General features: G+C 45.8%; 1 protein-coding gene and 1 pseudogene across 1 annotated transcript; both read left to right on the top strand.

The window, feature by feature from the left end:
* The first annotated feature begins 21 nt into the window (after window positions 1–21).
* LOC102844837 lies at window positions 22–1,243 on the top strand (annotated as a pseudogene).
* Window positions 1,244–14,808: 13,565 nt separating this feature from the next.
* On the top strand, window positions 14,809–21,818 carry KRT2 (keratin 2). The gene is made up of 11 exons (XM_006883866.1): window positions 14,809–15,046; window positions 15,146–15,483; window positions 16,591–16,805; window positions 17,180–17,240; window positions 17,981–18,076; window positions 18,704–18,868; window positions 19,209–19,334; window positions 19,930–20,150; window positions 21,048–21,082; window positions 21,193–21,576; window positions 21,745–21,818. Exons 1-11 carry the CDS (start codon window positions 14,809–14,811, stop codon window positions 21,816–21,818), a joined length of 1,953 nt encoding a protein of 650 aa, XP_006883928.1.
* Window positions 21,819–22,489: the final 671 nt, after the last annotated feature.

Below are 22,489 nucleotides of genomic sequence, written 5' to 3'. Positions count from 1 at the left end.
GGCGCCCCGCGAGCGGCCCAGATGCAGGCCATCAAGTGTGTGGTGGTGGGAGACGGAGCCGTCGGTAAGACCTGCCTGCTCATCAGCTACACAACCAATGCCTTTCCTGAAGAGTACATCCCCACCGTCTTTGACAACTACTCTGCCAATGTTATGGTCGATGGAAAACCCGTGAACCTGGGCTTATGGGACACAGTTGGACAAGAAGACTACGACCGATTGCACCCCCTCTCCTATCCGCAAACAGACGTGTTCTTAATCTGCTTTTCCTTGGTGAGCCCTGCATCATTTGGAAATGTCCGTGCAAAGTGGTACCCTGAGGTGTGACACCATTGTCCCAACACTCCCATCATCCTCGTGGGGACCAAGCTTGATCTGAGGGATGACAAGGACACGATCGAGAAGTTCAAAGAGAAGAAGCTGACCCCCATCACCTACCCACAGGGCTTGGCAATGGCGAAGGAGATCGGTGCTGTCAAATACCTCGAGTGCTCAGCACTCACGCAGCGAGGCCTCAAGACAGTGTTTGACGAAGCCATCAGAGCCGTCCTGTGCCCGCCCCCCGTCAAGAAGAGGAAGAGAAAATGCCTACTGCTGCAAACGTCCCAGCCCGCCCGCCTGCCCTGGACCCTTCGTATGCTTTGCTCAAAACAAAATAGTGGAGCCTTCGCACTCAATGCCAAGTTTTTGTTACAAATTAGTTTTTCCATAAAACCATTTTGAACCAATCAGTACTTTCAAAGTACTATTGAATCTAAGAGTCAGAACTTTCACATTCTATTAAAATTTAGCCCCTAAACTACAAGCCTTATTAAAGCCTTATTTTTCAAGAGCCCCCACCTATTCTAGCTCAGATGAATTGCCAAAATCCCCTGTGAATTAAGTCGCATTGTTGTGCTGCAAACACTAAGCACTAAACTGCTGGGAAGCCTTCTGTCTAAAGACTGTAGCTCCTGATGTCAGGAGGGGCAGCCACTTGCGACTGATCCCAGACGCCTCACAGTCCAGCCTCCTAACAAGACGTTGCCATTAACTGTCCCTAGTTCATCCCGCGCTCAATCATAACACTGACCACAGGTCCTGATGGAGCCTGGCGCTCACCCCTCTGTGACTCTGCTTTCGTAGTGACATTTTCCAGACCATTAGTTAGCCTTCCTGGATATCCCCACCAGGAGGCCTCGGCGTCTCCTGTGATGAAGTATTCTGGGTGGGCATGGGCGACACCTGGGTCAACAGAGGCTGAAGACAGTATTTTGACACAATCCCGAGTGGCGGCTGGTTTACACTACATCGAACACACGTCCTGCAGTGGAACGGTGTCACGGGTGGAAGGGGGGCAAGGGCATTCTGTCAGATCCACACAAGGGCACACAGGTCAGTGGTGTCAGAGTTCCAAGACCCCCACGCCCCCTTGGGCCTTTAACCCCTGGCTGGCCATTCCTGTAGATGCTAACATAGTGAGTGCTTCCCTTCTAGACCCCCTCAATGAGCAATATGTCTCCTTGTATTATAAACTCTCTGATGATGCATTAGAAGTCCGTTCTGCATAGAAGAGTCCATTGCATTCGTGCCACGTTTCTTTCCTCAACGCTGAGAAGTGCTTTCTTTCTTTAGTCTCCTAGTAACTCGGTGTCAAGATCCCATGTTGCCGCTTGACCCTTTCTCTAATCTTTAGACCTCCTTACACCGTGCCCCTCCTTCTCATCACAGTCCTACCTGGTGATGATGCTGTAACTGACCTCGCCCACGTGGACACACCTCCTGCCCCTGCTTCCCCAGGTCCGGGGCTGCAGTTTGGCCAGCGCAGCGCTTATGTGTCAGGCACCTCACACGCTTACCGGATGCAGCTGTGGACCTTTCAACCACTAGAACAAAATTTTTTAAATTGACAGTTGCAGAATTGTGGAGTGTTTTTACATTGATCTTTTTGCTAATGCAATTAGCACTATGTTTTGCATGTATGACTTAAGAAATCCTTGATCATAAAAAAAATGTACTGTTTTGCAGCCAACTTGTCTAATGCAGTGAAAGCCTTAGAAACCCATAAAGACACGCTGGTGGCACAGCAGTTAAGCACTGGGCTGAAAATGTTAGGAATCTGAACCAAGTGGTTCATTGGGAGAAAAAGAGGGCAATCTGCTTCAGTAAATATATCAGCTTAGAAAACCTTTTGAGGTAGTTCTACTGTGGCACGTGGGGCTGCTGCTAAAGCACAGCTCCTCTTTGCTCCCCAGTTTCTATCATTATGAGTAATTGAGTGTTGACTGTGGTATTTATTAAGCCCAGTGTTGGATTACTCAATAATCTAGATGTGGTGAAATCGACATAAAATTTTTCACTACAGATTTGTAAGAAAGCCCATGATCGCCTTGTTTATTGAATGCTCTGGCCCTGGTCAAGCCTGTGCTATTGGTCTACCTGAGGTCTTTCCTGGCTTAGCAATGTAAGGTTGTGAGAGGTGGCGCGATTCAGCAGAGGATCTGCTGGGCTAAGTTCCCCTTATTTCACCTATGAGTCATTTGCAAGTCACTGGACCTTAGTTTCCTCATTAGAGGAAAGAAAGTACTATTGCCATGGTCTATATGATGTTTCTGAGCTGTTAATTAGCACAGCTACTAGACCAGGGTGGAGAACCTTTCAGAGGGGCAGAACACTCATTAGAGCTCTCTGTTGTGAGTGGGGAATCAAGCGGAAGAGGGTGGAGTGGGCGGAAGTGGGGCTCCCAGGATTTGGAGTCTGAAGTTGTTGGTACAAGTTGTGAGTTTGCCACATTACTCATCTTGCTACCTTAAGCAGTTCACTTCAGTCTTTCAGAGGCTCAGTTTGCTCATGTGTGAAATGGGGAGAATAATCCTTGCTCTATTTATTTAAAAAATAAATTGCCAAAGCAATGAGTGAGTTTTAGTCCGGGGCACCTCTGCTGGGGATCCATCCTCAGGGTTTTTCTTCTTACTCCTTTTCCCTTTAAGATTCTGGCAGAGGATAATGAAGAGCTTGCCCTCTCGTTTCTTTGTAAGGTTTCTGGTTTTTGCTCCTAACCAAGACTGAAGGCAGCAGTATGTAGACAGGTATAGAGGGGAGAGGGCTGTGGATGTGAGCAGAGGAAGATGACCCACGCCAGGCAGAGAGCTCAGTGCTGCTATTAAAACCAGCATCTCTCATCAGGGTTATCACATAGCCTGCTTCCTGGTGTTGCCTGGGAGCTCCTCCCCCCTCCCCCCCAGTAGGGGCAGCAAGACTATTCTTCTCTAGACAGAGGACTGCCTAGATTTTAGAGCAGTGTCTGCTTTTCCAAGTGCAATAAGTAAAATAATCTGTGCAACCAAGTTGTCTAATTTGCTGCCTGGGAAGCAGGTGTCCCTAGGAAGGAGCAGGGCACCTGACAGTAAAGGCCATAGGTCTAAGCTAGGGACTGGGAGTGTCAGAAGCTTCTGCAGAAACTAGGGTTAGGCAGATGTAGAGGAATCCTGAGGAGTCAGTTTAGTGCAATCTCCTGCTTATCTGGGGAAGGAGGGAGATGTAGGCAGAAAAATCCAGAATAAGGGTGGCAGTTGAGTAAGAGATCAAACTCTAAGGGTGTGAGAGCTTTTAAACCACTGAGCACAGCCAGCCTGAAACTTCTGTCAACAGTGCTAGAGATTAGCAGCAAGCTACCCACACTCCCTGCTTCCTCACCAGCATCCCTTATCTCATCCAGGCAGTTCTTTTTTTCATCTGGCCAAGTCATTCCTACCACTGTGTCTTCCATCTGGGTGACAGGCTCCCTAACCTCCTAGTCTTCTCACATCTGCTCACACCTCCTTCTCCAGGGAAATGCTGGCAGCTCCTGTCCAATAAGGCATCAACTTCCTAGCTAGTGTCTTTACTTTAAAACTCACTCCTCACTGCACCAGGGCAGGGCACCTGGGGACCAGGCTGGGGACCTGTCATTTCTGCTCTCTTCAGCTGGATCTGTCACGAACATTGCTCTGTATCAGCGCCTCTGTCTTCCAAGACAGCAGGACCTGGGCATTTCAAACTTGCTTTTGTTTTCATAATAACGTATCAAGGAGGCTTGGAGCCCCATTCACACATTGGATGAAGAGGAAAGATTTTAAGAGTTGATCCCATCCTTACTAGTTAATAACATACAGATACTCTCACATGAAAGGAAGGAGGTGACCTCTCTTCACATTCATTCTGATAATCTACCTTCCTCCATTCTTCCCCACTCCTGTCACCCCCTCCACCCACACCAACAGCTTTCCCTCTCTCTATCCCTGCCTACCACTGCCTCCACCGTTTTGGGTGTGAGCAGAAACCCCAAGCACCTTGACATTGTGGAGGCCTCTCACCATGCTCCAATGTGTATCCGGGAAGCAATGCACTACAAGAAACAAGCCAGTCAGCACATTTGTTGGGTAATGTTAGTGCTAAAGCCGGTTCTGGGAGTGGGGCCTGGGGCAGCTGGTGAGAAATACAAGGATGAGAGATCAGCTTAGGACACAAGCTAAACCAGCACTCATTGTTGGTGAGTCAATTCTGACTCATAGAGACCCTATGGCACAGAGTAGAACTGTCCCCCAAAGGGTTTTAAGGCTGTAAATCTTTACAGAAGCAAGCTGCCACATCCTTCTTCTAGGGAGTGGCTGATAGCTTCACACTGTCAACTTTTGGGTTAGCAGCTGAGAGCTTTAACCAGTTAATCACCAAGGCTCCTGCAAGCTCAGGATAGTGAGGCTTTAATACACCAGCTTGGGTCACAGTTCCCACTAAGAACCTGAAGTAAGTTTTAGTCCCCTTGGTTCCAAAAGTGCCTGCACCTACATAACCACTTGGTTCTATAAGAACTCCTCAAAGTCTAAGGAAACTCTGGTGGCTTGGCGGTAAGGCATTACACAACCAACCCAAAGATATATGGTTTGAATCCATCAGCTGCTCCATGGGAGAAACATGGGCAATCTCCTCCCATTTGAGTAACTGTTTCTGAAAGCCCACTAGAGGGTCAGCTAAGAATCAGGTTTGACTTGGCAGTAAACTACAACAGCCCCAAAGACCAATCATGGACTTTGCAATTTCAGAACCTAGTTTTGGAAGTTTGTGATCTGAGACAAAAAAATTGACTTTCCCACTTAAATTAAATAAGGAGAAATGAAGGCACAAGCATGGTAGAGGACAGAAGTTCAAAGTTGGTAAGAGTGGGCATTCAGTAGGGTTCATCAGCAGACACTTTTGGAAAAGAGAAATTTCAAATAGGAAAAAGTTGAGGAGAGGAGACAGGAAGAACATATGGAGAGGAAATGAGGACAGAGACCAGGTGAAAGTATTGTAGATATCTCTGTAAAGACCCTCGGAATCCTCACAATGAACAAAAACAAATACGTGTCCTGTTTTTGGTATTTATATCATTGTAGTAATTCTTTTGATGTATGTAAACTTCAGTTTCCACATTTGTAACAATTCTCATCTCATGAGATTATTAATAGATTAAAAGATGTCAGGAATATAAAACCAAGCAAGCAAGCAAGCAAAACACTAACCAACCAACCAATCAACCAACCCATCAACCAATCAACCAACCAACCAAACCACCAACCAAACAACCAAACCACCAACCAAACAACCAATCAATCAAATCACAAAAAAAAATCAGCAAACCAACTAACCAGCCAACCAACCAACCAAGCAACCAACCGAAGAAACCCCCAATCAAGGACAAAGTGTTAGTAAAGGATGAGAGTAAATGGGATATATTTAAAGACCTTCACAGTCAATACTCTCGGCACCAGTAGCCAGGAAGTTAAAAGACGTATTGCGATGGGAAAGTCTGCTGTTAGGGACCTTTCCAAAGTTCTGAAGAGCAATGGTGTCTCTCTGGAGACTAGGGTGCATCTGATAAAGGCCATGCATGGTCTTCGCAATCACTTGTTATGCATCAGAGAGTTGGACAATGACTAGGGAGGATAGAAGGAGAATTGAAGCCTTTGAGCTGTGGTGCTGGAGAAGAGTACTGAGTGAACCATGGACTGCTAGGATAACAGATTCATCCTGGAAAGGGTTAAACCAGGTGGCTCATTGGAGGCAAGGATTCTGAGGCTTCGTCTAAGATACTTTGGACATATTGTAAGGAGGGACCGGTCCTTGGAGGGGAACATCATGCTTGGGAGGGTGGAGGGACAGGAGGGGAAAGCCCTCTATGAGGTGGATTGATTCAGTGACTGGGGTAACTGGGATGGGTATGTTGGAGACAGTGTGATTGGCACAGGACAGAGCAGAGTTTAGGGCTGTTATACATAGGGTCGCTATGAGTCACAAGTGACTCAATGGCACGTAACAACAATAACAACAACCAAGAAGCCTGTACAAACAAGTTAGACAAAGCATTGCTGTCCCCTCCTAGAGTGACTAGTTGGAGACACTGTGTCTTGTTTACGTGGGTTGCGGTCCTGGAGAATACTTTCTTGGTTAAATTCAATACTCTTTTCTGCTTGTTATAAGTTACAACTTGTCTTTGGTTGGAGCCAATCCATCCTTAGCTGACCCTCAGGCAGGTTTTCAGAGGCAGTTAATTGCACGGGAGAAGATTGCCCATCCTTCTCTTGTAGAACAGCTTGTGGCCTCGAACTGTATGCCTTTGGGATTGCAGCACAGCTTTTCGCCATTAGCCCACCAGAGCTCCATACTCATCGTAAAATTCTGCCATGATCATCTCTCCTTGTCTTACCACAGAAGCATTATCCTGCTTAATAGGGAATGGCACTGAGCTAAACTTTACTGAAGAGAAGTGAAAATACTATGTTGGCCTCCTTGAAGCTTCAAAAGTAAGGATAATGTGTCAACCTCATCTGGTGACAGGCCCTGATCAGAAGGTAGGATTGCCTGGTTTCTGCCCCAAATGAGGGGCCTCGGAAGTCCAGGTATGTGGCACTCTAGGATTTTGGTGCCAACAGAAGAATATTTTGAGAGCTGGAGGGAAAGGTGAAATTCCTTCTAGGCCAAGAAAGCCGTACAGAGGTGGACAAACCTCTACTTTATGCCCCTAGGGATCTTTCTTCTTTGGGAAGATAGATGGTGCTTCCATTTTTTTATTTCTTTCTGTGGGAGACACTGCATACAGAACCAAACAAGATGTTCACGCAACAGCCAGAAACTGGCCATATAATTCGGCCAAAGAGAGGAGAGAGAAACTGCATAATCTACACTATGGGAGATTCCAAATCTCCAACAAACTTCTCTGAGCAGCTTTTAGGAGGTTCCATAAGAAAATATAGAATTCTCTCTCTGTTCTCGATGTGTTGGTGAGTTCTGAAATCCAAAAAAAGAAAAGAAAAAAGTATCAAAGGAGGATCAGTGGTCTCAAAGGTGTTGTGAGTAACCCTTGGCAGTGATGACAGTACTATACATTACTGGATAATTCTATTTCCCGGTACCTTTGAAAAATAGAGACATGAACCCTGGAGCTTACAAGTCAAGGAATCAAGACCTAATGAAGTTGCTTCTCTCACGTCCTAATTACTCAGCCCTGCAGGTGTTTCTCTATTCCCATCTGACAGAAAACACTCATTCCTCAGTGATACCTGATCACCCTCCTGCCTCTGGTTCCTCTCTGCTGACTTTGCTGGTGCCATTCTTCCTATTGTCTTCAAGAAAGAAAGAAATGATAGAAGGGTCTGCAGCTTTCATGTTTCAAACTCTCCCAGTTTGTTTCAGCTCTCAGAGTTTTAGTTATCAATGTTTTGATGAAGCACAAACTGATGTCCAAACCTGAACAGTCGAACACTTATCTAATGCCTCCACTTCACAGATGAGAAAACCAAGGCTCTGAAAGGTCAAAGGTTGCCCTCAGGTTCTAGAGTTGGTTGGTTGGAGAGCTATAAATAGGATCAAGTTTTTCTAACTCTTCATCTAATTTCATTAGATTTCATCTTCCACTCCTGTTGGTCTCCAAATCCTTCAGTTCACAGATGAGAAAAGAGAGGTCCAGCGAGAAAGGAGACATGCCAAGTTTGTACAGTTATTTTCTGGCAAAGAGACTTGCCCAAACACACTCACTTCAATTTATCACAGAAGCAACCTCCCTTATAAAAGTCTGCTAAATGGAGACATGTGTGTTGCCTTGTATACCTAATGGGCAATGATGTGTGCATATACCTCATAAAAATATAATTTGAATGTCATAAATTTAATACATCCTTAATGAATGACTTTACTACCTCTATTAAACAAAACCCAAATGCTTAATTAGTAATGATTTCATTTGCTTTTGAGAATTTGAAGACTTTATAGAAGAATTTGGAAGATCATATTTTTTTATGTGAGAGAAATGTCTGCATTATTTTCCATAGTTATCTTCTTTACCCTTGATAAAATTCCCTGTTGCAATTAGGTTCCCTACAATCAAGTCCTTGGCCATGCATTCCAGTGCTTATAGGTGTCACCACTGTGTCTCTAACTGTTTTGTTCCTAGATTCTGAAGAGCAGGAATATTCATGTTTGTTCTACCTCCCTCCCTTTCCCTGCCATTATCCCCATCTAACCCAGCATAAGATGCATAAGATGTCTTGGTAAGAGCTCACATATGAAGTGATGGAGAAGAGGAGGTGGTGGGCTCAGCTGGGAGGAAAGGGACTGATGGAGCTTCACAGGGCACTACTGAAGGATGGCAAGTATCTATATAGAGGCACTGAAGGGGGAGTTATACCTGTCAATCGCAGTGATGCCACAGAGAATTAGAGGAAAGTTTACCTAGATGGAGGGGTTGGGTAAGAAGAGGGCAGTACTGACTCTGGGGAAACTGGAGGAGTGTCTGCACAATGAGGAAGCTTGAATGGTATGTATGATGTTCATGGTCTTATTTTTCTGCAATCACAATTGAGATAAACATGTTGTTGTTATGTGCCGTCGAGTCGCCTGCGACTCATAGCGACCCTATGTACAACAGCCCTGAACTCCGCTGTGTCCTGTGCCAATCGCACTGTCTCTGACACTCCCATCCCAATTATCCCAGTCACTGAATCAATCCGCCTCATAGAGGGCCTTCCTCTCCTGCGCCGTCCCTCCACCCTCCCAAGCATGATGTCCCTCTCCAAGGACCGGTCTCTCCTCACTACATGTCCAAAGTAAGTTATACGGAGCCTCAGAATCCTTGCCTCCAAGGAGCCACCCGGTTTAACCCTCTCCAGGACAAATCTATTTGTTTTCCTAGCAGTCCATGGTATTCTCAGTACTCTTCTCCAACACCACAGCTCAAAGGCATCAGTTCTCCTTCTATCCTCCTTGGTCATTGTCCAACTCTCTGATGCATAACAGGTGATTGCGAAGACTATGGCCTGTATCAGATGCACCTTAGTCTCCAGAGAGACACCACTGCTCTTCAGCACTTTGGAGAGGTCCCTAACAGCAGACTTTCCCATGGCAATGCGCCTTTTAATTTCCTGGCTGCTGGTGCCAAGACTGTTGACTGTGGAGCCAAGCAAACTAAAGCTGTGTACAATCTCAATCTCTTCACCATCCATCCTGATGCTGCCGATTGGTCCAGTGGTGAGAATCTTTGTCTTCTTGACATTGAGCCTCAATCCATATTGTAGGCTGCAGTCCTTGACACTCTGCAGCAGGTGCTTCAGGTCCTCTTCAGTTTCAGCAAGCAGGGTTGTGTCATCCGCATAACACAGATTGTTGATAAATCGTCCACCAATCCCGACCCCACATTTCTCCTCATAGAACCCAGCCTCCCGGATAATCTGTTCTGCATATAGGTTGAAAAAGTATGGAGATAGGATGCATCCCTGGCGTACGCCCTTCCCAATTTTGAACCATGCAGTGTTCCCTTGCTCTGTTCTGACAACTGCCTCCTGGTCCAAGTATAAGTTTCGCATTAGAACGATCAAGTGTTCTGGGATTCCCATTCTTCTCAGAGTCAGCCACAGTTTGTTATGATCTACACAGTCAAATACCTTTGCATAGTCAATGAAACACAGATAGACATTCCTCTGGTATTCCCTGCTTTCAGCCAAGATCCATCTAACATCAGCTACAATATCTCTAGTACCACGACCCCTTCTGAAACCAGCCTGGACTTCTGGTAGTTCTCTGTTGATGTGCTGTTCCAGTCGTTTTTGGATAATTTTCAGTAAAATCTTGCTTGCATGTGAAATCAGTGAAATTGTTCTGTAGTTTCCACATTCGGTCGGGTCGCCTTTCTTTGGGATTTAATAATTTTCTTTTCCATCTCTCTACTGCTGTGGGATAATCCATACTGCTATCTGGACAAAGAGAGAGCTCTAGTGGCTTGGTGTAAGGAATCGCGCTGCCAATGCAAAGGTACACGGTTTGAATCTACTGTCTGCTCTGAGGAAGAAAGATGGCCAGTTTCTTCCTGATTTACTGCCTCTAAAAACCCACTGGAGCGTCAGTTATGGGTCTGTTCTGACTCAGTGGTATACAATAATAATAATAACAACATATGGATAAATAGCAAAAGTAATATTGGTGCCAGAGTTGGAAGAGAACTTAATCCAAAAAAAACTTACTGGAAGGAGATTTATGGCTGGGAGAGCAAGAACTTTTTTGTGGTTCCCTCTTAGTGAAAGAAGACATATTTACAAGCAATGATCACGTTTCAGAGCAACATCATTAACAAGACAGCATTCTAGCAAACAGGGGGCATTCTCTAGAGAGTTGTGCACAGTCCATGATGCGAAAGTGGCTTAATTGAGATGTGTATCCAGTTGAAATAAAAGCTAGAATGTCTCACCATTTTTTCTGAATTGGATCTGTTAGGGCCCCAGGTAGAAAATGAGAACAATATATGGCTACAGCAATTGGAAAGAATGTGACAGGGGGCTCATTTGCTGATTTGTCCTCATTTCTTACTGAGTTGCTTAATTTGGCCATCATTCAGTCTCCAAGTCCCTGCTGTGTTCAGGCTCCTGCCTTCTTTTCTTCTGTTTCTGGGTGGGTATTGTGCCAGGACAGCGAGCACATCCAGCTTTCCTGGTGAACCTGACATGTTCATCGTGGCGTTTCCTCCTTCCATGCCTGGGCTGCTGACATGTACGTCCTGGTGTTTGCTCCTTCCATGACTGGGCTGTGTAGCAGGGGTGTTGGGTACTTCATGCTGTATGTGGGCCTGGCTGCCCAACAGCCTGGCTTCTCGGTAACAGTGAATTTGGCAAGGATGCCTTAAAATCAACAGTCACAAGTTTTCCCTAAGAAAAGGGGTCTATTAAAAAAAAAGAAAAAAAGGCAAAGGCATGTTAAGTAAGAAAGGAGGGGAGGCCTAGGGCTGTGATGGAGAACTAGGTCAGGGGCTGGAACTATACACTGAGTAAGCAGTTTTAAAATAATAATAATAATAATTTACAAAGAAATGGCCTGGAGGGAGATATTGAGCAAGTGGCTCCTGTTGGGCGCCTGTAAGGCTCCAAGATGTTCCCTTGGAGCCACTGAAGCTGGGAGCTCCATGGAGCAGGATCTGCTCTGGGTGAATGTGCTGGTAGGGGCCAGTACAGCGACCAGGCACCAGCGCTGGCGAGCCTTTGCTTTTGAGACTGCCCTGCTCAACAGCTTTTCTCCAGCCTCTTGTTGATTGTCCTCTCTCTGTTGATATTATTGCATCTCTTTAGAGTTTCACTTCCTTGAGCAGCTGGAACGCAGCAGCAGGGGCTGGAAGAGAAGTTTTAGCTTGTTTGTTTTAACGTCTTTTTTTATGGGTTTTTTTTAAGACCTTCAATCAAATAGGGTGAGGTAAAAGAAGGAAGGAGAAAAATAGTTGAAGGAAAAGTTTATACACAAACAGAAGCAATTGTGGAGGATTGACAGGCAGGGGCAGGAGGGGAGGAAGAGGGAGCAGAAATTAGTGAACAGATGTGTAAGGCGAGTGTACAGTGAGGTTTCAATAGGATATTGTAACTAATGGCATTATATAATAGCGATTATTAGTATATAAAAGACAATTTATAGAAGCAATTGAAGTAAAACCAATAATAGACAAAATCTCAAAACTCAAATCCTTGTTTTTCATTCTAGGCCAGTGTGAGTCAGATACTACAAGGGTTTGACAGTTCTGCCTGATGCTCTGAGTCTGCAGAAGGAGACATGAATGCCACTGACCTGGGAGGGAAACCCCCACCCAGGGATGAGACAGAAACTTGAGAAGGCTTCCCAGATGGGAAGGCTGTACAGACTCTGAAGGAATAACACTGAAACTCACATGCACGTGTCAGGGAAACCCGTTCCTCCAGACCAAAACCCTGCAGAGGAGATTTTGGAATCACAGGCTTGTTTCTTCTCTACAGAGGTTCATCATCACAGCTCTTTGTCACCCAGGAGGTCTGTGATGTCGTTCTCAGGAAAGTGCCTGTAGTGCTAAGGCAGGGCAGGGGGGACAAACTGATTTTGGACTGGGAGAATTTGGGGTGAGTATACACATCTGGAGGAGTTTATTTCCCATTGTCGAACCAGCTAATCATTCTTTGGAAAACTGAGGGCTCACACTCTACCAGGATGACCAGACATCGTGGGTATTATAATTGATGTTATGGGACAAACTAAGCAAAATTATTGACAAAAATTATGCAATTTTACCCAAATGACAATTTTTTTAAAAGGCAGTGAAAAAAGCTTATTGAGGTCATGCAATAGGGAAAAATAAAGGCATATGAAATAAAAATATGTTAGAGGATATCCAAGTTGTGTTAATACTACATGCCACACTTAGAGAAGGCTCTTCCTCTTCAACTTGACTTTCAAATACTGGCTTCTGGGTCTAAACATGAAGAGGAAAGAAAGGGAGACCAGCAAGAAGACAGAATTATAGCGCAATAAATTGTGCCGGCTGAACACTCCTCATAAGCCTGAGGCAAAGTTGATGCTCAGTAAATGCTCCTTCTTCTCTTTCTCCTTGGAATTAAGACCCCCAGAAGCTGGCATGGCCTCAGCACAGTCATCGCAGAGGGCGTTGCTCAGATATCTATAGATAAGAGTGCATTTGACTTTGCATTAAAATGCTCTCCAAAGCTTTTTGACTTTATGATATATTTGCATGTGTGTAATTAAAGCAAATGCGGGCGGAGGGGGGAGCACCATCCCAAGCCCAAGGAGTCACATACATTTGCTTCCTTCAGCATTCACTTCTCCCACTAAAGTATCTTGAAGAGCTCCCCATTCTTCACTCTAATTCTCACCCCTGCTGTACAGCTACTTCACTGGATGAAAATTTGGGATGTAGGAGATGCAAGAAAGCAAATAACATTTGCTGAGTGTCTGTAATTAAGTAGGCACTATGTTTGGCATATTGTATATGTAATTTCATTTGGCTTAAAGAGTAGCTATATATTTTTACAAAACTATTCCTTTTTCACGGATAAACTGTGGCTCAAAGAAGATCAGCCATTACTAAAGCTCATTTAAACTAGAATAAAATTAGGACTTAAACTCAGTTTATGGTTTTATATTTTTATGCTAGCTTTGTACATGCATCTGGGAAATTTGAAATTTTAAGCTAATTTAATAGTATTTGTATAGAGTAGATGGTCATAGCCATCAGTAGAAAGAATAACATGATTAAGTGAAAGAAAAAGGAAAACTCTTTGCTCTGCTCCAAACAATAATGATGCTTTGTTATTGTTGTTCTTCATGGTTTTTAAAGCACTTCATGCCAATTTTCCACTTTATAGAGAAGAATATGGAAACTCTGAGTTTGATTCACAGTCAGTAAATGCCAAAATGAAGACTTAAACTCAGAACTTCTGACTTCATTTTCACTGCTGACATTTCATTGTCACTTTCCCACAGATAGTCTCAGGGAGAAAGAAGGGCATGAGGCTGGGCTTTGTGTAAGTGCTCTTTGCATAGGGTGATTCTGGCCAGACGTCATAGAGCTTTGGAGGGCACCCACTTCACTGTCAGCGCAGACCCTTCTCCGTTCAGAGGAATCACGGAACACCACAGGATTACTAGCTGACTGAATAATCAGTGTAAGCCTGATCTTAGATTTTTGCAGTCTTTGACGGCAACCTTTTGTTGGTTGTCTACATCACACAAACCCAGGAACCAGGGAACTTCTCTGAAATACCTGCAACTCTGAATTTTCAGGTGGAAAACTGACCATGTTGAAGGCTGTAAAAATTGGTTAAAAGAGGGAAAACTCTCATTTACTCAATGCCTGGCTTTTATGCATACCTGGTGTTCCATGGAAAATGACAATTTGTTGCCAGAATCCTAGACCAAGTTCTTTCTTGTCTAGTTCTCTATATCACATTCATTCTCTATAATGCCTTCCTTCCACTCAGTGAACTTCTTTTTAGGGTAGAGGGACAAGGAGAACTCTGAGGTGGGCATTGAGGAGCTTCCCCAGTCTCTAAGCTTGCCAGGCCCCTCCATGCCCCTCCATCAGTTCTACCAGAGGGGCAAGACTACGCAGGTCTGAATGGTACCTCCCTGGGATCGTCGAGGACAGAGAACAAGATTCTGCAGAAGGTCTTTTTCAGATTGAGAAACCCCAATCCTGATCTCCTCTTCTGATGATTTTACAAAAATCAAAGTGCGTGACAGATTCCCAGATAAACAAGAGAAGTTTGCAATCAAAGCAGGTTCTAGGATGGAGCTGATGAGTAGATTTTTAATAGCTATTAGCTTGATAATCACTCGCCAGGAGTAGCTTCCAGGCAGACCAACCCCATGCATAAGTGCACCCACACCCATCCACACCAACACCTACTCGACAGGTATATAAGGGGACCCTGACAGTCTCCCAAGCAGTTGAGTTGAGTCTCCTTAGCCTTAACTCTTCTCAGGAACTATCAACTTTGCTCACCGGGCCAGGCCATCATGAGTTGTCAGAGCTCCTGCAAATCTCGTGGGAGAGGAGGAGGTGGCGGAGGCTTTCGAGGCTTTAGCAGCGGCTCGGCCGTGGTTTCCGGAGGGAGCCGAAGATCGGGCTCGGGCTTCTCCTGCATCAGCCGCCACGGTGGCGGCGGCGGGGGCTCCGGCGGAGGTGGCTTTGGCAGTCGGAGTCTTGTTGGCCTTGGAGGATCTAAGAGCATCTCCATGAGCGTGGCTGGAGGAGGTGGACGCTTCGGAGGATTTGGTGGCAGAGGAAGCGGCTTTGGAGGCGGCAGTGGCTTTGGAGGAGGCAGTGGCTTTGGAGGCGGCAGTGGCTTCGGAGGCGGCAGTGGCTTTGGAGGCGGCGGTGGCTTCGGACGTGGTGGTGGCTTCGGAGGCGGCAGCAGCCTTGGCGGCGGCAGTGGCTTCAGCGGTGGCGGTTTTGGCGGAGGCCGCTTTGGAGGTGGTGGTGGTGGCTTTGGGGGACCTGGTGGCTTCGGGGGACCTGGTGGCTTCGGGCCTGGAGGATTTCCTGGTGGAGGCATCCACGAAGTGTCCATCAATCAAAGTCTCCTGCAGCCTCTCAACGTGAAGATCGATCCGGAGATTCAGAATGTCAAGTCCCAGGAGCGGGAGCAGATCAAAACACTCAACAACAAATTTGCCTCCTTCATTGACAAGGTGAGTCAGTTGAAACGGACTCCTGTTACGACTATTGTTGTGTACCGTCAAGTCGGACCCCCGCCCCTACTAACTGAGCGTCCAGTGGGGTTTTCTGAGACAGTAAATCATTCGAACCTGCTGCGTTTGGGATTACAGTGCAGTTTCTCACCACTCGGTTATCAGAGCTCCCTGTTACTGCTAGTGCTGTTCAAAAAGAGAGTAAAGTAGATTCGTTTCATTTAGGAACCTCTGGCCTACCAGTAGTGCGTTATCCTGAGTTCTTTACAAATCCCAGTGAGAGAGATGCTGGACTCCTTTCTGCAATGCTTGGCAGTTAGGGATTATTTTGCACTCTTGACTTGCAAGCAAATAATTAAATAAGAAAAAAAAAATTCTCAATAGTTAGACTTCAGTTAAGTCTAAAAGTAAGAAAAATATGAAATCTATGAAAATATGAAAGCTGATATTGACAAGTGATGGACAGACCAGCTCCTACTGTATGACAGCTGGTTTCGGAAGGAATTGATGATGTATCTTTTCTGAGACAGTCTTTTCTAGAAGTCATCACCGAATTAGATTCTGAGCTTAGTATGTCTACATGGGGAGGAATAAAATTTCTGCCTTTGAGAGCAGCATTCTCAGTTTTGTGTCTGTAAAGTCTTGATGGCTGTCACTTTATAGAGTGTTGCTGGGTTTGCTCCTATTTCAAGGCAGGTGGACTTGTTTAAGGAATTTATAAGCTCTTAAAAAGCGGGCTGAGGAAGCCTGCCCTGCAGTATTCTCATATTCAGCATCCCTAGGAGAAGTGCCAGCAAATGCCTGCTTTTGGTTTTCCCCAGATTTTACAGGCCCTTTGCCGGGAATTTAGCTCAGATCAGCGAAGAAAATGGCCTGGAGTCTTGGGAGCAGCTGCACAAGAAACAGTGGCTGGTGGAGCAGGATAGGAGGCTGTGAGAAGGAGCTGAATGTAGCATTGAGTCTAGAACTTTGCAAGTGTGCATGGCTCCAGCTGGTCAACATGTAGCCTTACCGATTTTCTAATTAACAAAGCCAGAGCAGCACTGACTCCGGGGACTGCACTGATGGGTGCTCCACAGATCTCAGACGCTCTCCTGGTCTTGACAGGTACGGTTCCTGGAGCAGCAGAACCAGGTGCTGCAGACGAAATGGGAGCTGCTGCAGCAAATGGATGTCGGCACGCGCACCACCAACTTGAACCCTCTCTTCGAAGCCTACATTTCCAGCCTGAAAAAAAGCGTGGATGGGCTCACTGCAGAAAGAACATCACAAGATTCGGAGCTGAGCAACATGCAGGATCTTGTTGAGGATTTTAAGAAGAAGTAGGTGGTGGCATAAACACTGAGGGGAAATACATATTCATGAGCCATTTAAGCATTTCCCCAACCAACCACTGTCTTTCCCTTGCGCTAGTGGTGATGATACGAGAGGCTCTGTACCTCTGTGAATTATCTGTGAATGTATTTAGGGTTTTAGAGATCCCTAAATATCTAATTTTTACCTATTTGAGAGTTAATTAATAGAACACTGTCTTCATATTTTTGGAATATTATAGTCTTAATTTACATACTGAAAGAGTGTGTAATGTTCCCAGAGAACTGGCTCTATTGAGTGAATTAAGAAGGAAAAGGTAAGAAAAGAAAACAAGAGGAAAATGAGACCTTGTTTAACTGCTGTGTCCTTTGGATGCCAACAGGTATGAGGATGAAATCAACAAGCGTACAGGTGCTGAGAATGATTTTGTGACAATTAAAAAGGTGAGCAAGAGACTGCGGTCGCTGGAGGATGGGTATTTGAGGGTGCTTCAGAACTTCGTGTGTTCAAGTGCACAGGCTGGAAAACAGCTGTGGGTGAGAACAGGGCCCTGAGAAAGGATGAAGTGTGTCTATTGCTGTTTCTCTTGAAACCAAGTGTATCTCTAGTTCAAGATTCTGGTGGTAATTTTTAAAGATGTTCTACACGTTTAAGAGAGTGTTTATCTGTAAACTACCTAAGGCCTATAGTTGATCATAAAATTTGCAGACACAGAAAGCTCTTCTAAAGAGCAGAGGAAGGAATTTGGATTTCCTTAGAATACCTTCTTAAAGATACTGTTTTGCATACAAAGGTTGGAGCTTTAAGGTCAGAAGCATAGCTTCTGAGCCTGATCCCTGCAACAGATTCAGTGTATAATCCAGAGAAATTCAGGAAATGTGGGATGAAGAGGCAGGATGGGAATGCTGAAGATGGTGGAAACACATAGGAATCATTAGCAGCAGTTCGGGATTGGGAAAACACAATGTCAAGAAGGAGGTCAGATTCTGATGGTCCAGGGGATGTGAGGAGTGCACAAGCGTGAAGCCCTCCAGCGGCACCCTGTTGCTTCATGGGGTCATAGCTCTAGGAAGGTGCCTGGGATTAGGGGTAGATGAGAGTGACCAACAATGGGTGGGCCAGTGCAGGGAACGATGGGGGAGGTAACCTGAGCTTCACCAGAGGTCTCTGACTGTCCTTGCAGGATGTGGACAATACTTACATGGCTAAGGTGGAGCTACAGGCCAAGGTGGACGTGCTGAGTCAGGAACTGGAGTTCACAAAAACCCTCTATGATATGGTAAGAAGAGTGCTCCCAGACAGAACCTCACTTTCCATCCTTCCTTCTTGACTGGTGGAAAGGTGGCTTGAACGGGGTTTGTGGACCAGCTGACTTCAGCTTGTCATCATTCCAGGTCACTTGGGGAGCTGCTAAAGCCTGGGTCTTGGGAGGGGAAAGGGGAAAGGGGAAGGAACTTTCTCCTCTGATGTCAGAGATTATCAAGATCAGAAAACTCCAGGATAACCTTGTCACCACCACAAATAACCAGCTCCACTTAGGCAGAAGCCTACTCTGTTCCCGTCCCTGAGCCTAATATACTTCAGGCCTCACAATATATTACTATCCACTTCTCACCCCAGCACACACATATGATTTCTGAAATTGCAGTAACTTCGAGAAATTTGCCATTGACAGGGACACTAACATAATTGACAGAGTATAAACCAGAAGACTCAGAAATACAGATACTTATCCCCCTGGTTCTCAGGAAAATCCAGGCCTCAGGATAATAGTTATATCATTTTTAATCCCATTCTGTGTAGTTTTAAGATTCTGTATACTTTTCTAAACACCAGTGGGATTCTTCCCCCTTGCCACTGGTTTTGGGCAGGGAAGCCATGACCAGCTTTTCCTGTGTGTGTGTAGGAGCTGTCCCAGATGCAGCAGTGTATCACTGATACAAATGTCATTCTGTCCATGGACAACAACCGCAACCTGGACCTGGACTCCATTATTGCTGAAGTTCGCTCACAGTATGAGGACATTACTCAGAGGAGCAAGACTGAGGCTGAAGCCCTCTACCACAGCAAGGCAAGTACTGGGAGAGGAAGCCAATAGCTCCTTACAACAAGCTGGGCTTTTACCTCCAGCCAGAAAACATGCAGGAATAGCATTAATGATTTTTGTGTGTGTGTGTGTGTGTAATGCATGTTAGGTGTTATTGCAAGTAAAGTGTCATAGGACCTTAAAGGCCCCAATCAGAAATGTTATCAGGTCCTTGTGGTGACATGAGAGAGTCCGATCCCCTCCTAGAAATGTCTCTGTGATGTATTCAGCTTGGCTGACCTTCCCTGAACCAGTTGTTGGTACTCCCTAACTCGAGTCAAAGCTGGAACACACACAGTGAACTCTCCTCCTCCTCTCATATCAGTATGAGGAGCTCCAGGTGACAGCTGTGAAGCATGGAGACAGTTTGAAGGAGATCAAGATGGAGATCAGTGAGCTGAACCGCATGATCCAGAGACTGCAAGGAGAAATCTCTCACGTGAAGAAGCAGGTGAGGTCTTGTCTCTAACATTGGTCCAGCCTGATGGGTTGAGTGGGCCTTGGGAGGAGTTGTAGAAGTTTAGAAGGTTGTATATATGTGTGTGGAAGTGAGTGTGAGAGAGAAAGAGAATACATAACATGAAGTTAGAGAGCCTTATAGGCAACAAAACTATGTGAAGCCATCAACATTTAATGTCCATCTATGAAAATGGGATAATGGATCTTTCTCCATTTTACTTTCTGAGAAATGACCTATGTTTGCTTCTCTCCCTGGGATGTATATTTTCTAAAAAAAGTATCTTTCCTTTAACCTTAAAAAAATGGGATAATGATTCTTGCTCTGTGTCATGAGTATTCAAAAGAATTATGAAAGTAGCTTTAGGAGCCAGTCAAAGGCTACATGAGGAGATGATGGCCCAGAGACAGCACTAAGTCTTAACACAGCTGTTCGCAACTGCTATTAATTGCAAGGAGGACTTGACCTCTCCGGAGGCTGCTGATCTTGGCTTTGCACCCAGAATGCCTCCACTCCCTCTCCTCCTGGCCATTCATGCTTGAATCTCTCTGCGCACCCAGAAACTTTCCTTCTCCCCCCACCCCCATAGTGTAAGGGTGTGCAAGATTCCATCGCGGAAGCTGAGCAGAAGGGAGAGCATGCCCTCAAAGATGCCAGGAACAAGCTCACAGAGTTGGAGGAGGCTCTGCAGCAGGCCAGGGAGGAACTGGCCAAGCTGCTGCGCGACTACCAAGACCTCATGAGTACCAAGCTGGCCCTGGATATAGAGATTGCCACCTACCGCACACTGCTGGAGGGTGAAGAGGAACGGTGAGAAGCGGCTGGGGCAGGAGGAGGGTGGCACGCTGGAACCCTTTTCCTTTCTTCCAGAACCAGGGCAGGAAGCAAAGTCATGGCCTCGTGCGCAAAGCAGAACTTCTCCATAGGGTTTTGAAGCCTCTGAACTGTCAGAAGCAGATCACCAGGCCTGCCAGCCAAAGTTTGAACTGCCCATGTTTTACCTAATAGTTGATCTTCACCAAACTTAATCACTGTTGTAGAACTGCAGATTTATTGATTGGGAAAGGCTAGTAAACTAAATGAAGTAAGCAGTCTTTTCTGAAAGGGAAAAAACCTAAAAAACCTAACCCACGATTAGGTTAGGTCTAGATAGTCCAAGACAGTGATTTCTAGGCCCATAGGGTGAATGCCACCCTCAACCTCTCCTCTGTGATCTGGAGCTGGAACCCAGCACTGGGAAATGACAGTTCTGATTGTGTGACTAGCTTGGGTGTGTTCAGCTGGGGAGATGTCAGATCTAGCTCTTTGTAGGATTTCAGAATGACAACCATTTTTTAATCTCCCCCAAAGAGAGTCTGAGAGCCTTACCAATGCTATTAGCACTCTAGTGATCTAACCAATGAATAGCAGATTCACTAAGGTGAATTTAAAGAAAAAATGTGCAATGAAGTTAGAAGTGGATTTAGGTTTGAGTCATTTTAGGTCAACAATGATGAGAGCAAAAATTGAGATAAATGGAGATATAAGACCATGTGTAAATAAATGTAGGGGCCTGTTCATCTGTGATCTGGCAGTACAGGAGAAAGTGGGGTTTTTAAAGACCTAGTGGCCAGTTTTAGAAGTGAAACTGTCGGTGGAAATTTTAAATCAACATGCACATGGAACTTAAGAGCTCTACCTCAAATGATCTCTCTCGGTTTCTTATAGGATGTGTGGCGATGTCAACAGCAATGTGACTGTGTGTAAGTAGTGGAGACCCAGTTTGTCTTATGGGGTAATATGTGGGGTGGAGGCAGGAGGAGGGAGGCAGAGGCCTTCAGAATATTTGAAGTAACTCCTTTTCTTTTTGCAGCTGTGACAAGCAGCAGCATGTCTTCAAGTGTGGCTTCAAAGGCCGGCTTTGGAGGCCATGGGTCTGGAGGAAAAGGATCCGGTTATGGAGGAGGAGGATACAGCTCTGGAAGTGGCAGCCACGGCTCCGGAGGCAGAGGATCTGGCTCCCGTGGCAGCAGTGGGGGCGGCTATGGGTCTGGAGGTGGCTCCAGAGGAGGCTCTGGATCCGGAGGAGGATACAGCTCTGGAGGAGGATATGGTGGCTCTGGAGGAGGATATGGCTCTGGAGGTGGCTCCAGGGGAGGTTCTGGTTCTGGAGGAGGATATAGTTCTGGAGGGGGCTCCAGGGGAGGGTCTGGCTCCCGAGGAGGCTCTGGCACTGGAGGAGGATACGGCTCTGGAAGTGGCACTGGAGGAGGATACGGCTCTGGAAGTGGCGCTGGAGGAGGATACGGCTCTGGAGGTGTTTCTGGAGGAGGATATGGCTCTGGAGGTGGCTCCAGAGGAGGGGCTGGCTCCCGAGGAGGGGCTGGCTCTGGAGGAGGATATAGTTCTGGAGGGGGTTCCAGAGGAGGCGGTTCTGGCTCTGAAAAGGGTGGTACAGAAGAAGGTTGTGGTTCCAGCGTGAGCTTCTCTTTCAGATAAAGGTGAGGTCTCCCCCTCCGACCCTCCCATTCCAGAATGTAGACTCTCTCTCTGTATCTTTAATCGACAGCAAGTCAAATTTTGCCATCTGAATGGCTTTTTGGGGAAAGGATGTCCATGTATGGTTTGGAAATATCTTCTCTCCAGACAAATTAGTTAGGTCCAATGCGGTCAATGTCTTAGGACCTAGGGAAGGATCTTCCATCTATGACCCATTCCTTGCCCCTCCTTGCCACCCTGCATTTCCCATTTGGTGGTCCTTGGGGTACCTTAGGGCCACCTGTTGATTTCATCTCAAAGCATCCAGTTTCCCTGGAAACGCCCATGCTGCTTGTGTATATAAATCCTCTTATTGACTTTGCTGTCTAATGTGTTGTGGTCTTGGTGTCTGCACAATAAACTTCATTTGCAATTCATATCATGTGATGTGTGTTTAATGCCACGTTTTGGCGCAAATGAACACCCATAATCTGTTATTCATCACTGTCTGACTTAAGACACCAGAGAACTGAGAGATTTGGAATTGATACAAGATGAGTTTCCTGGAAGAGGGATGTATTAGCTGTGGGAAATGTGAATTACAAGTCTAAGGGGATTTCCTCCAAAGTCTTTGAAAACAGGGATGAAGAGGCTGAGTGAGGGGATGGATGTGATGTTCTCAGAAACTGGGA

This window comes from Elephantulus edwardii, unplaced genomic scaffold (genome assembly GCF_000299155.1).
Source record: "Elephantulus edwardii isolate Elephantulus edwardi_28Jun2011 unplaced genomic scaffold, EleEdw1.0 scaffold00030, whole genome shotgun sequence".
Classification (NCBI taxonomy): Eukaryota; Metazoa; Chordata; class Mammalia; order Macroscelidea; family Macroscelididae; genus Elephantulus; species Elephantulus edwardii.
The sequence above is the reverse complement of the archived record's forward strand: the minus strand, read 5'-3'. Positions and strand labels throughout refer to the sequence as shown.